Here is a 14339-nt window from a genome sequence, read left to right as displayed (position 1 = left end):
TGCCACGCGTGGCTCGTGTTGCTGGGCGCGGGCGGGGCAGGGCGGGCGTAGTGGGGAAGCGTGTGTTCGGTGGCTGTCGTCGCCTGTGGGACCCCGCTGGCTGCTCCGCCGTCGCCTCGCCCCTCCCGGCTACGGAAGGAACGGTGGGGGGCAGGAGTTGGTCTTATCCGTAGGCAATACATGTGATCGGTAACGGGGGTCAGTTGGCCATTTTTTGGGGGGCTCCCCCTCAGAGGGCCGCAGGGTGGTGTGAGGGGATAGGGAAGCTGTCCTGTCCTCGTTGCTGCCGGCCCCGTTGGGCAAGGACGTGCGCTTCCTCATGGTGACCTGGGGTGAGGTCAGGGTTTAGTCCAGAGCCTGCAGCCCGCGTTCCTCCCATACAGACCATCGCTTCCCGGTGGAAAACGCACTGCAGCGCTCGTGCTTTACCTTGGCTTTACCCAGCACGATCCCCCCGTTGCGTTGCAGCCGCCAATGGAGGCAGCGGGTGGCTGCGGTGAGCCCTGTGCAGGAGTGCAGCCCGCTCACCGGGCACAGCTGCAGGACGTGGAGCCCCACGCCGCACGCAGACGCCTGGCACAGGCCCAGCAGCGGGCAGTGCTGGCAGGACTCTTCAGCAGCCTGCAGGAGTTGGTGCTACCCCAGTCAGACAGGCCGGCCTCCAAGGTGCGGGGCGACGGCCACCTTTCTCCTTCTGTTGCTGTCACAGAGTGGCTTGAGGAAGGGACCCCAAAAGATCACCTATTTTTACTTCCCCTGTGGACAGGGCTGCCACCCCCTGGGCCGAGCTGCCCAGCACCCCATCCAACATGCCTTTGAGCTTCTTCAGGTCAATGTCATAGACATGTGCTTCAGTTTATCTGTTGGGATCTCCAGAGATGCCAGCATGTACACAATTTTAGTCTGTGCAGCTTTCCTGGATGCCTTTTGCTTTGCAACTGCCAGCTCATTGTGAGCTTAGGAGTTTCTGTGTCATGGGTCTGTCATGTGGCTTGCTCACACTTAGGGAGTTTTTGCAGTTTCTTCTTAGCTGTGTTTTGGATACAAATGAAGGGATCCTATGTTTTAATGACCTTAATTTTGCAGTGTTTTTGTATGAAAATCGGGAGAAGTGAGTTAAGGGACAGAAAAAGTTACAAGGAAGGAAGTAATTCATTCAGCTTATGAGGTGCATTCTCTATCCTAGACTCTGAAAGATTAAGATGAGGGGAGAAACCCTCCTGCCTACTGGCCTCTACTAAAATAAATAACTATTTATTAAAAAACAAAGAAGAAATTATCTAAAAACACTACTAAAAAGTTGGATAGTATCCTGCTGAAGGCAGGGGAATGACCATCAGGATTTTTCAGCTCTGCCACCAATTCATTTAGATTGGTGGCTTTCAGTTTTCCGGAGAGGATAGTGGCTTTACAGGATCGTCCTTGTAAAGTGCCTTGAGATCCTAAGCCCATGAAGTTTGAGGTAAGAGTTCAGTTTGCCATATTCTGAAGGAGATGCAAGTTAAGCTGAAGTCACCATGACCTCGGAACTAAGGCTAAACAGATATGTGCTTTGTCTGATCTGACTGGACTGGCTTAATGGGCCAGTTCTTTGAACTACTCTTTGGTGGTATCATGTGCCCAACACATGACTTTGAGGTCAAGGTCCTAACTGCAGATGTTCACCCTTAATTCTAGTGCTTTCTTGCTAAAGTATCTGGTGTGAAAGCTCTTCAAATGAGACCTCCTGTCTGAGTTGCCTGGGTGGTCCCACTGATCCTACAAATATAGAAGCAATTTTTAGATGGGTGTGTAGAAAGGCATTGGCCACGTGTTCTACATTAGGCTGAAGTTATTCCAGCTCACATCAGTGCAGCTGAGAGTAGAACATGGCAAGGGCTTCTCCTAGCAAAATTCTCAGGAGAGGTGAATTATAAAGTCTTACACCTAAAGCTGGTAGATGTCCAAGAGGATGTGCTGCAGCATGATGTTTCTGGATATGCTCCAAGAAGATACTGATCCAGGCAACAACAGCTGCTGGTAAAAGATGTGACTTAAGTAGTAGATGGCTGTGTGACTAGGCATTATGTGCAAGTATTGCATAATATATTTATATTGTAGAATATTGATATTGTGTATTTAATTTTGCTCTTAGTTCTTTCCCCTCTTTGTTAGGCTGCAGGTAGCTGGTGAAACATCAGAGTTATTTTCTTAGACACATGGAGATAAATGAGGGTCAGAATGAAGGAAAAAAAGTGAAGAAAGCAACTAAGTCTCGTTGAAACATGAATCCAGTCAGAGCAAAGAGCAATTGGTTCTGATTTTTTTTTTATGTTTAGTATCAGGTTTTGCGTAAGGCTAAGAAATATATCCAGGAGCTGGAGCAAACCTTGAGTTCTTTGCTGAAGATGAAAGGTACTGTATGCAAGTATTTGCCTCGGACAGTTTGTTAAGTAGAGTCAGATAGATGCGTGGCAGCACCCGTTAAGCATTGGACCTTAATGCAGCTTTATTTGTAGCACAAATGTCATTAACCCAGTAAGCACTGTCCCTCAGATCCACAGCCATTCCTGAACCCTCCCTGGTGGAAGAAGGACACAACAAATTTCTGCTGCCCCAGGCAGCAGACAGGGTTCCTGTCTAACTCTGCCCAGGCTGCATGCATAGGCTGGAGGTACAGGTGTGCTCCTTCCAGTCTCAGCACAGTTCCAGGCAGAGCTGTCACACACCCAGCACTCCACATCAAGCACAGCTGGAACTTCAGAACTGCAGGCTTTGGTCTGAGTTAGGGGAAAAGGTGAGAGAATATGTTGAGAGTTTCCTCGCAAAAGTATGTTAAATGGAAGCCTTTAGTTGACAATTTAGACTCATAGGAACAGGTAAGGGATGGTGTGGTTTGTTTTGTTAGTTTTGCTTTCACCTTGGCAGGTTGTGATCATGTTCTCCATGCCCTTACCAGTACACCTGCTGCTCTCTGGTACTGCCCACTCACTCCAGAGGCAGCAAGGAGGACTGGGGGCTGATGGATATAGCCTTTGGACACAATTTGATGCCCATTCATGTATCCTGAATATGGTGAGCTAGAAAAGGCATTGCTATTTGTGCAGCTTGCATCTCCAGTGATTTGCATCAATTACTTAATGCTTAAAACAACCAGAGTCCTCTGAACCCACATCCTTGGGTAACCCATAAAAGGCAGCCATGGGTAGGAGGGGTCATTTGGCAGGGAAGGGTTCACAGGCAGTGGGGTGGCTGAGGAGAGTTTTGAAGTAAATTTCCCCTCATATTTACTTGTATATATGTAAAATTCATACCACTGCTGAACCACAGAGTTGGTTGTCCAGGGTTTTTACATGCAATTTGCTCATTGCATGGCAATCATGAGATACTGTATTGACTAGTGCTTGTTCTTGTTGGGACTTTTGATATGCTGGTTGTTTTCACCATCAGTTCTGTCACACCCATGTTACAAAGGAGGGCATCGGAGTTCCTCAACAATCAGAAGCTACCAGTAGTGGTAGTGATATTATAGGACAGACAGGGGTGTTGTATCTCACATCACTTTTGCCTAACGAAGAGTTGTGGCTTCTGAAGGAACAGTTGTCAGGATTATTCTGCCTGATTGGGACTGAGGATGAGAGGGAAGCCACACACCCCACCAGCGTGACAGTTGCCTTTCTGCCGACAGCAGAATCCTTCATCCTGGAGGATGGGAACCCGTCCAGCCTGGAGGAAGTCAGGGAAGAATATGTCAAGAGGCACTTCAGCAATCACAGGTAAGGGCTTAAACCAATCAAGGGAAGATAATAATACTTTGTATTTGCTTCCATTCCAGTGCCTCCAAGCCTCTTTGTCCCTGTTACTGAATTTCCAAGCAGAGGCCTTTTCATCATGAGGAAAAGATGAAGAGGTTTCATGTGGACCCCTGTAATCTCACACAGTGCATGAACACAGTGTTTGTATTTCCTTCGCCTCCTATGCAGCTCATCTCCACCACAGACTTCTCCTTTTCCTGCAGAGCAAAAGGATGGGGAAAAAGCTTGCTGGGGAGAATGGCCCAGGACTTTGGAGTGACCATGACAAAGACATTATTAATCCCATTAAGAAGTTGTTCATGTGGCTTTTTTTTTTCCTTGTGTGTTCTTTTCAGCACTGCATCACCCTCGGAAGCTGTGAGTGAGAGTGATTCTGCCATCTGGTATTTGATGCAAGAATGTGAAAAACAAACAATGGAAGAGGACAGTAAGCCAGGATTTATGCAGTACCCAGACACTTCATGCCCAGATCTGGTGGATTTTGAACGGTACGTGCATCCCAAGTTGTCTTCACGTTTGTTTTTTTCATCTGTTTGCATTAACACTGCATCCAGTCCCTGCATGGAGCTTTGTGAAAGCCTTGTACCAGCAACTTTGGCCCTGCTGGTGATGACTGGAGCTGTGACTGGCACGGGAATGGACTCCCAGCATGTTATCAGCCCCCAGCTCTCTCACTCTTTCTCAAGAAAGAGGAAAAAAGATATTTCAAGTGTGTCAGTTCCTGTGTGGACATGCTTTACTGCCGTCCAGCGGCTTGTAGAGTGAACTGCAACAGTGGTTCAGGAGGCAAGTGGTTCAACTCAAGTGGAATGGGAGTTCATTCAACCCAGGTGTACGTCCCTGCGTGCTTATGGTATCAGTACCACTGTCATGCTGTAACCCCACAATGGGACTAGGTTTGAGGAGAGCAGGAATTGCTGCACCAGATGAAACTTGCCAGTGGCTAGCTGTACATGTTCCAGGGGAGGTGTGGAGCTGCAGGTAGGTAGATGTGGGCAGGTATTTCCCCCTCAAGTGACACTTCTCCTGCCTCCTAGTGGTATGAGAAGATGGGGCACTGTTGGAGCTAAAAATCAGAGACCATTGCCTTTCCTTCAGTGGTCCATGTATTTTAATCTGGGATTGTAATGGTAAATGTTCTATTTTTCCAAAGTTATTAGTATGTTAAAACTGAGTGTTCTTCACATTCTTCCCCTTGCTCTCAAATGACACTAGGATGTTCTGTAGGGGTCACTGATGCTGATCATCCCAGAGTTAAGAACATGCAGTGTAGGAGAAGCTATAGCTGGCATCCTCCAGAGCTTCACATCCATAAACAAAAATGCAGGCAATTTTTAAAAATTATTATTATTTGTTTTCGCTTTGAACTGGTGTTTGTTTTATAATTTTCCTCTGGATTATTGAGGTTTTTCATCAAAACGAGAGTGCAGCTCTGCCAGCAGATGGCACCAACCTACTGTTACTGTGCCTGCTTTTGCTCCTGTGAGATTCAGAGGTGGTTGTAGTAAGGTGTCGTTTGCAAGACCTTGAAATGTGCTGACTGAGGATTTTCTGGGGGAAGTAAGCTCTACTTCATCAAAGACTGCACAATAGGGCCATAAGCACCTGTCTTTACCCTTCTTCACTGATGAGGTGGACCACGGCCTTTGCAGCACTATGTGGACTCCTGGCATTTATCTTGCAGTTTTATTTCAGCCTGCAGTTGAACTGTAGCTAATTCTTCTTACAAAATGATCATTGGTAACTGGCATGAAACAGCAGGAAGTCTTCAGTAAACAACAGCTTCTCAGTGATAAGTCTAATTATGTTATTTGGACAGCATCAGAAATGCATTGAGCTTCTAGAGACAGTGTCTTTTGCCATGTACTGCAGCAGGAGCTACAGTGGTGGGACTGCCCAGTACTCCATTCTGTGCAAAATGTTGTCATTCCTTCCAGCTGGGAAGGAAATTGTTGACTCATGGTTTGTTCATACTTAATTTCTTTAGCAAAGCAGTCTAATGGTGATTCATATTCCGTTAGAGAAACTCCAGATCCTTCATTTAGAGCTGGATGTTCAGAATTCTTGGTGAGTGCAATAGCTGACGTAACAATGCTTGCCTCCCTTACAGTATTTCTGTGTCCAGCGATGGCAGAAAAACTGCTGAGCATGGATATGGGATGTTAAACATGTTTGTGTTTGCATGTGGGATTATTTTAAGGTTTTCACTGCTGGCTTACTAAATAATAATAAACAGATGGAATTCTTTTTGGTTAATTTCTCATGCAGCAGTTTGGTTATCCAGGAAATGTGCTTAATTGGGACATCTTCCAAGGAAATATTCTGAGCCAGTCAAACCAAGAAACAGTGATTGCTCTTTGTACTCTTCTTTTTTACTCCTTTGAACTTGTTATTTTCATCTGATCATTTAATAAACATAAAATAACCTTCAGTGCTACTTTCTAAAGTAGACATTATCATCCCTGGCTCATTGTGCCACACAGTGCTAACAGAAGAGGCAAGCTCTGTGTTTTAGTCTCCAGCTTGGAATGGCAGCATTAATGTTGAATTGCCAGTTTCACTGCAGACCTCACAGAATTCAGTCTTGGGAAAGCAGTCCCTCAGATGTAACAGCTCAGCTCCCCTATTCACACTAGTCAGAGCTTCCAAGCCCAAGGTACTGTCTTTCTATCTGCATGGATAGAAAGGGTACAACCTCAGCCAAGACTTTTTAAGGCACTGCAATGCCAGAAGTGTAAAAAGTGACTTGCAGTGCAGGAGCCTCAGGATACAATGGCAAGTATGCCAGCATGGAAAGCCAGCATGAGGTTTGCCTGTGCCATGAGTGGATGCCTGCAGCATCCTGGAGCTTTTGTTCTGAGTCAGCCCTGCTGAGGCTCTGGCTGGAGCCTGCCCTTTGCAGATGAAATCTTGGCAGTTGTTGAACTTCTGTAGTTTTGGGCAATGTTTAATAATTCTATGAGGTCTCGGAGGGAGAAGTCAGTGGTTTTGAATCACAGCTACTCACTGCTCCCCTGTTGGCTGCAATTATATCACAATCTTTCTAGATAATAACTACAACTGTTCAGCATAGCTACTTTATTAGAGAAGACTATGAAGGTGTCAGTTCAATTGTTCAGCAACAAGCATTGCTCAATAGTTACTTATCTGCAAAGATCAATCAAAGTTCCACAGTTCTGAGGTAATGCTAATTACATCCTTGGCTTACCTTCCAAATACCAAGCAGTCCTTCCACCCCAGGGAAGTTTCCTCAGCACAGTGCAGTGCTTTGCAAGGGTTCCTTGCAGTTTTAGGTCGTCCAGAACTGACTAGAGAAACTGCATCTTGTGCAAGGGTCAAGGTCATGTTCACCACGTACTTTGCAATGGCAGCTCAGCACTGACCACAGCCTAGGCCCTGAGTCAAACCTTGGCCAGTTCTGCCATCACAGGATGTCTTGCCCCTCTGCGCTGATTGACAGTAGTTGTGTTGCTTGCTCTTGAGATGCTCCTTGTCCCTTCAGGTACCTGTACTTTTATAAGCACGCAGTAGACCTGCTGAGAGAGCATGGAATTGTTTGTGCTGAGGAGGTGCCTCTTCCTGTGATCTCCACGGCTATTTCACACCTCTGGCAAGAGCTTTCTGAAGAAAGGAGAGACAGCATCTTGCAGTACTGTAGCCAGAGAGATTTCCACCTGGATCCTACAGATGCTTGCCAGGAGCCTGCGTGCACTGATGGCAACATGAGGGACAGTGGAGGTAACAGTGAGGAAGCCAGTGGTTCCTCGGTCCCCGCACCAGAGGAAGTAAGTGCTCAGTAACATGTATCCTCCCTAAAGCTCCAGTCTTCCAGTTGCTAATTGGCTCTGCAGCTTTTCATTAGAGAACATACAGTAGTTTTAATTAAGCTTTCCCAAGACCACTTGAATGCGTAAGTGGAAACTACAAACAGCCTTTTATTAAATGTCTGCCTTGACTTCTCTTTCGGTAAGATAGACAGCAAGCTATAGGAGTGCCATGCATGCAGCAGTCCTGGCAGACTCTCTTGACCTGTGGGTTTTTGTGCTAAGTAACAGTCAAGTAAGCTCTAACTTGCTGTGGGGTGGGAAGCAAGAACAAGGGTTATGCAGCTGCTGTCCTCTGCAAGTCCTCCATGCAGCACAGATGATCTGTACCCAGAAGAGATGCCCAGATTCCTAAGACCTGTGTGTTTTCGCCTGGTTGTTGCTTTTTTCCCTTTCCCTTTCCCTTTCCCTTCCCTTCCCTTCCCTCTTTTGTGTTCAGTAATCAGAACACTTGGTAGCAAAGATAAAGTGTTCATAGACCAGTTCCAGACATACAGGGCTAATGACTGCCTATTCCATGCATTTCTCCAGTGCCAAAAATTCAGTGACTGCTTAGATAGGAGAATGTGAGAAAAGAGATTAAATAACAGCCAACTCTCCATAAACTCTTTCTGTTGAAGCATTGATTGCTTAAGCAACCAGCTGTTCAGAGAAGTGTGCAATTGTGTTAGTTGCAAGGAAAGGTGAGGGGTTCATCTTTAGCAGATAAGTAAATTGCATTGACAAGTTGTTTTTGAGTCACAGGGCACTTAGCAATTCATACCAGTGATCTGCTTGGAAATGTGGTGGGGATGTTGCACGTACAGTACTTTCTGGCACAGAAGGTGTGCAAAGAACGTGATGGCAGAGTGAACTAATGAGATTATTGGTCTGTTACATGGAGAATCCAAACTCCTTTGTAAGCCAAGTCATACACTGGAATCGGATTTATGGAGAATGGCTGGTACAGCTGAGATCTCCAGCTATAAACAACACAACAGCCAGAGTCAAGGCTGGGAAGCACTGTTACAATTCATGTTTTTACTGATGCTTTGGCTGAAGCACAGGGCATGAACTGATCTTGTGCTCCAAGTTATGAAACAGTTTCTCCTTCTTATTCCTGTAGAATACTACAGAAGTAAAAATTAGCTGTTAAATTGAAAGGAAAAAGTATTGTACTTCGTAAGACTTCATTATTAAAAACTGTGCCCTAAGTAAAACTCTTTATGTGGCTGGATATGCTGACATCCAAAGTGTTTTCTTTGACAGGTAATGTTTGAAGACGCGTTTGATGTTGCTGCTGGTTTCCTTGAAACAAATGAGACTCAGGGATTGTCTAGCCAAAGGTAAATTATAATCCCACCCTTTTCCTAGATAGAATAACTCAATAGCTGACAGTCAGTGCTCTCCCAGCAAGTTTGCTGTGGAGTAAGTCAGTAGCTGAGCATTCTCTTTTGTGCCTGACTTTTTAGTAAATGGTTAAAATAGTAGCATACAGCAATTGTGCTCACTGTAGTACTGCCTCCTAAGGTGTACAAATGAGATGATGAATAGGCATTTACAGCACAACCAGGAAGATATGCTTACTAGGAGTGCCCAGGCACTTTGGGATAACCAGGCACTCTTAGTAAGTGATTCTTCCTGGAAAGTCCAGGAAGAATCCTGGATTCTGGATACATAGACAAACTATTCCAATTTTCTTCCCCACTTTGCATAACTTTCCATCTTTTCAAATTACAAGATGGCTAATGTTTTCACAGAATCACAGAATTATAGGGATTGGAAAGGGACCTCTAGAGATCATCTAGTCCAACCCCCCACTATTTTCTTTCTCTCACTTACCAGGTCTGTGATGACCATAAGACAATCCCTGTATAATTTGCTATACTCTCACTTAATGAGACAAAATTAATTTTTTTTTTTTAACATTGTCTCCCTTAATCTTATTCAAATACCCTAATTTCATCAGAAAGAGGAGATAAAGCTAAAGTGTGGTTGGCCTGAGCAGTAAGGTCAAAGAAACACAAGACTTAATTCTCTCCTCTGCAGGTCAGATCACAGTTACTTAAGAAAAAACACGTCAGATAAAAAAACAGCACTGCCTTTGATTTTCCCAGTAGACCAAAGAAAGAAGAGGTTTTTCTCTTCAAGAAGAAAATAACTTTCTGATTCATCTCTTACATATTCTTGCTACTTAGTCTGGGTTAGGTTTTTTTTTCTCTCTCCAAATAGTGTTTTAATTACTTCTTTATAGCTACTTATTTTTCTGTATTTAGAGAGTTCTTTAATGTGAATCTTTTCTTTTTCACTGTAATTCCACACTGGACTTCCAGACGAGCATGAACAGAAATAAGATTGTTCTGGGTGTTCATCAAAATATGTTTATTTTGTAAAGCTTAACAAAACATGTATCTAGTAAATTACATTTATTAGGTCATAACTGCTGTTGCTTTTGAAACAAGAAAAAGCAAAGTTTGTTAATCCTGCAAATGTATTGCCATCATCTGTGCAGACTGGTTTAAGCCCCAAATTAGATAAGTATTACCCTATCACCCCGTGCTTTGTAGATCAGGACAGAGGTGTGGTGCAGAACTTTGTAAGATCCCAGGGAGAGCAGAGAGGTGAGGTCCAGAGTATCTGATCTTAGTGACAAAATTACTGGTACCTGAGTATGAATTTGCCAGTAGACAGCTGATGTGTGATTTTGTGACCACATTTTTTATCGTGTTCTCTCAGAAACTTTCCAAAAGAAGTCAAAAGTTTTTTTCTTTGAACAACCCTACAGAATACACTGCGGAATGGACATTTTTGCTCTCTGTTATGATGGATGTGTACCTTTTCCTGAAACACTGTTATCACAGCTGTAGTGTATCAGTGGATCTCTTTGTTGCAGTAGTGGTTTCATATACAGCAGTTCTCTGTTCTTAGATGCCTTTATTGCACTTGTTAGACAGTTATTTCCTCACCACACCTTTACTCCTTCCTTTTTCACCTGTTGTCTTATCAAATTTGTCTTGGAAACAATGTAAGTCATCTCTAATTTGTAAGTAAAATGTGAAGGAGAGAAAGTAAGGAAGAGGAGGAAAAGAGGGCAGAGGAAAATAAATCTTGATTTCTTGTTCCATTTTCAGTTCATCATTTACAAGTGGTATTTTTGAAAATCCAGAGGATGACCACAGACTCTATCTGCAGATCACTGACTTCCTAAAAAGCCTTTTCTTTGCTAATACACAGTTCTGTCAGGTAAGCTTTGCCAAAGGGTTTCTTACAGAAGGAGCAATATATTTCTGTCACTGTCAGAAAGGGATTTTCCTTGCTTCAGATCATATTGTCCAGAACCATTAAGTCATGAGCTTGGGGTTTATCACTTCAGGTGTCATTCCACTGGTCAGTAGAATTGCCTCTGTAAGAGGCAAGTTTTGAGGTGCTGTTATTGCTCAGAATATTACTCAAAATGGCAAATGACACAAAGGATTTTTTAAATTAATGTTTACGTGGAAGTTCCATGTGGAAACGCTTGAGTGATCTCATCTGATCTGATGAAGCAGTGCCTGCTCCCTCCACAACCCGCCCTTGATTCTGAGCTCTGTGGGACCACCCTGTGTTTTGTCTCGGTGCCAGCTTCCCTACCCTAAGCCCCTGTTTGGCAAGCCTTGAGAGTAGGGTAATTAGGCTCTTGAAAGAGAACAGCTCTTAAAAGAGAGCAGCTGCTGTGCTGTGTCTTAACTTCAGCCTACTGGTGCAGAGTCACTGAGCCAGAAATCATTGTGTTTGCGGAGTTAGTCCTCCTGTTCTTGTCCTCCTGCCAAGGAGGTGTCTGAGAACTTGCATGTGGGTACAGGACCAAAAAGGAGAGATCCCTCAGCAAGAACATGCTTATTTTGGCTCAGATTGTGCCTCTACAATGGCCACTGTTCCTATATATTCAACTACCACCTAGCTTCCACTCTGTCTCTGTTACTTGAGCAGATCCTCCTTTAAAGTAAATAGAGTATTTCTAACGAGGAATAATTGTGACAACAATCAGACAAACAAAACCCAAAACAACAACACAAAGAACCAGAACACAGTGTTGCACAACTGCCTAAATTAATTGCAGAAAGATTTCTGCATGTCGCTTGCTTGGTTCCTACAACCTCATGGAGACCTAATGACAGCAGGCACAGCAAAAGGTATTGGAGGCAGTTATTGAAGTGCATCTGAGTGGGTCTAGGAAACATTTCAGCTAGCTTGAAACACTACCTTGGGCAGCAGCAGAGAGGTCAGTGTACTAAGGGCCAGCAGCGTGTACTCAACTGGTGGGTGAAAGGCAGCCTCTGTCCCTTCCATCTGCAGATCTGATAAGGTAACAGATTCTCTTGTAGTCATTACATGCCATTCCATGTTAATGCCATTTGAAATTAACTGCCTAATTACAAAGCACTGTTGTTGGGTTGTGCACGTTTGCTGTTTGATAGTCTGCAGGCACAGACACTTTTGTGTCCTGGGGACTTTGGATGCTCAAGAGTCATTCATGCTCTGTGAGATGGTCAAGAAGACCACTTTCCCTCTGTTGCTGAAGAAGCAGCAAAGCCTAGAGATAGTACAAGTTAGGGGCTCAAGGAAGCTCACATATGCTCAGTGCCTGTTATTTGATGTGCTTGCTACCATGGTCAGTAACACGTGTCTAAATGACGTAGATAGAGACAGGATGAAGCTCTGTGATTTTAGATTGAAATTGGTTGAGAAGCTGAGACATTTTCCATGAGGCACCACAAGCAGTTGACTAATGGGTGCTGGCCACTGACTCAGAGCAGAAGCAGGGCTCGTGGCATGTTAGCTAACACATCACTGCTTGACTAACCTAGCACTTGGAAACACAGTCAACTCTTGTGCTTTTTAACCTCACCTGGCTTTGGGGTGGTTTCAGGAAGAAGATCTTCAGTTTGATTATGAGACTGTAATGCTGAGGTGCACAGAGACCTTCGATGATGAAGATTTATAAGTAGTTTCCATGTTTGCCAACATTTAGCCAAGCATTGCTGGATGCAGCAGCCACAGAAAGAGACAGTGCCTCTTCCAGTGGAACACCTCTCCAGTCATAATGGGGAGACACTCTGTTGTGGTTTGTTATTGTTCACTTCCCTTTTCCTCATCAGTGCTTCTTAACTTCTCGGTTGAGTAATTTATACTTTTGAACATTCCAGGTTTAAAATATTTATAAAACCTTAAGGAAGAAATACTTTTCTCTATGACTTTGTAATGCTTAACCTCGTTTCACAAATACACCAAAGAGCGTGCAGTTTGGTGACCTTGCTTGAAGTGAGCTGTGGAAGAGATGCAGAGAGGACACGGCCACCTACGCACTCCAGACTGCTACCTGCAGAGCTCACAGCGTGCCTCCCAGCACGCTGGTGAGGAATGCTTTCCTCTACAACTCTTCATCCTGGGCTGGAAACAACAGAAGAACTTCACAGAGAGTGAGATGAGGCTCTTCCATTTCTTCGAGGACAACAGTAGTGGCCACCCACTCCCAAGTCCTTCACAGAGATGGCAAGTGCTATCACGAACTGTGGATTATTTCTGCCAAGTGTGTAAAGCTGAAAGAGAACAAAGCCCTCTGTGCTGTTCTGCTGCACAGCGTTCTTTGATGAGCAGTGCTGCTCAGATGGTGTCTTGAAATTAAAAGTGCTGTGAAGTTAAAGCAGATCATTCACATCTCTGAGCTGTCATTAGCAGCTTTCTGCAGACTCAAACAGCGTTCTGGCAGTGGTTATGTTGAGGGCTCCCCCTCATTTTAAAGTACCGTGCATATATTGCTCTGGAGAGTCTGTGTTTTGGGACATGTGCTGGTTGAAACATGTGTACAGGTTTTTCAGGGGATCTGAGGTCAAATCATTCTTTCCTAAAAGAAAGAAACAGATGTGTAAGTGTTTGCATGAAGTGTCCTCTGTGTCCTTTCTTACCATTCTGTAGTTTTGTGGGAAAATGTGTTCATTTTTCTCAGTGTTGACTCTACTTTTTTTACAGCTTAAAGCGTCTCTTTCACATCTCACGGCTTGCTGCCATATCCAGTTCCATTTGCCATGTGACTTTTGTTGATGGGTTTTGTTATAGAAACAAGCCTTTCACTTTTCCAACTCAGTTACTGCATCGGTTGAGGTCATACTTGGCAAACCTGGCTTGTGCTGTAGGGGAGCCATGTGAGTAGATAATATTGAAGGATTAACAACCTTTTTTTTTTTTTATTAGCTCTCAGTTCCCATGCTTTGAAGGCCAATCCAGGACAGAATTAAGCAGCAGAAGTGTTGCATTTTCAGCTGACTTTCAGCCTGTCGTGTACCAGAGGAGACAGTTCTAGGTGGTTGCCGTGGTGCGTAGATGCATTCCTTTGATCAGATCATGGGACAGCTTTTGGTGCTTCACCAGGAGAACTTCAGGCTTGAACATGAATGTGAATCAACAGGTGTGTTCAGGTAGCTGTGAAGGTAAGAAATAACAATTCCAAAAGGTAGCAAGTGATGTGGGACGCATTTATATCATTAAGGAGAGGATGAGGAGCACATGACTTCAGTTCTTCCTGCAGCATGTCCACAGATTGCAGGGTGCAAGCCTGTGTGTACAATGGAAGGCAGCCGCCTTGTGCAGAGCCAGCACCACCCAGCCAGAGCCTGTGCTGCCCTGGTGTGGGAAGGCTGCTCTGCCTTGTCAGGGAAGCAGCCTTAATTCCTGAGCGTGGTATTGCTGTGTATGTGGAGGCACC

At 44.5% G+C, this 14339-nt stretch overlaps 1 protein-coding gene across 1 annotated transcript; it reads left to right on the top strand.

Moving 5' to 3' along the window:
• Positions 1-474: 474 nt before the first annotated feature.
• Positions 475-12581, top strand: STRA8 (stimulated by retinoic acid 8). Its single transcript, XM_065741244.1, has 8 exons — positions 475-666; positions 2319-2394; positions 3671-3755; positions 4130-4282; positions 7297-7579; positions 8867-8943; positions 10729-10840; positions 12507-12581. The coding sequence occupies exons 1-8, from the start codon at positions 475-477 to the stop codon at positions 12579-12581; spliced, it is 1053 nt and encodes a 350-aa protein (XP_065597316.1).
• The last annotated feature ends 1758 nt before the right edge of the window (positions 12582-14339 follow it).

The sequence above is a fragment of the Cyrtonyx montezumae genome, unplaced genomic scaffold, assembly GCF_038088225.1.
Source record: "Cyrtonyx montezumae isolate F1298 unplaced genomic scaffold, pur_monq_1.0 scaffold_3, whole genome shotgun sequence".
Lineage (NCBI taxonomy): Eukaryota > Metazoa > Chordata > Aves > Galliformes > Odontophoridae > Cyrtonyx > Cyrtonyx montezumae.
This window is presented reverse-complemented; position numbering and strand designations above follow the sequence as displayed.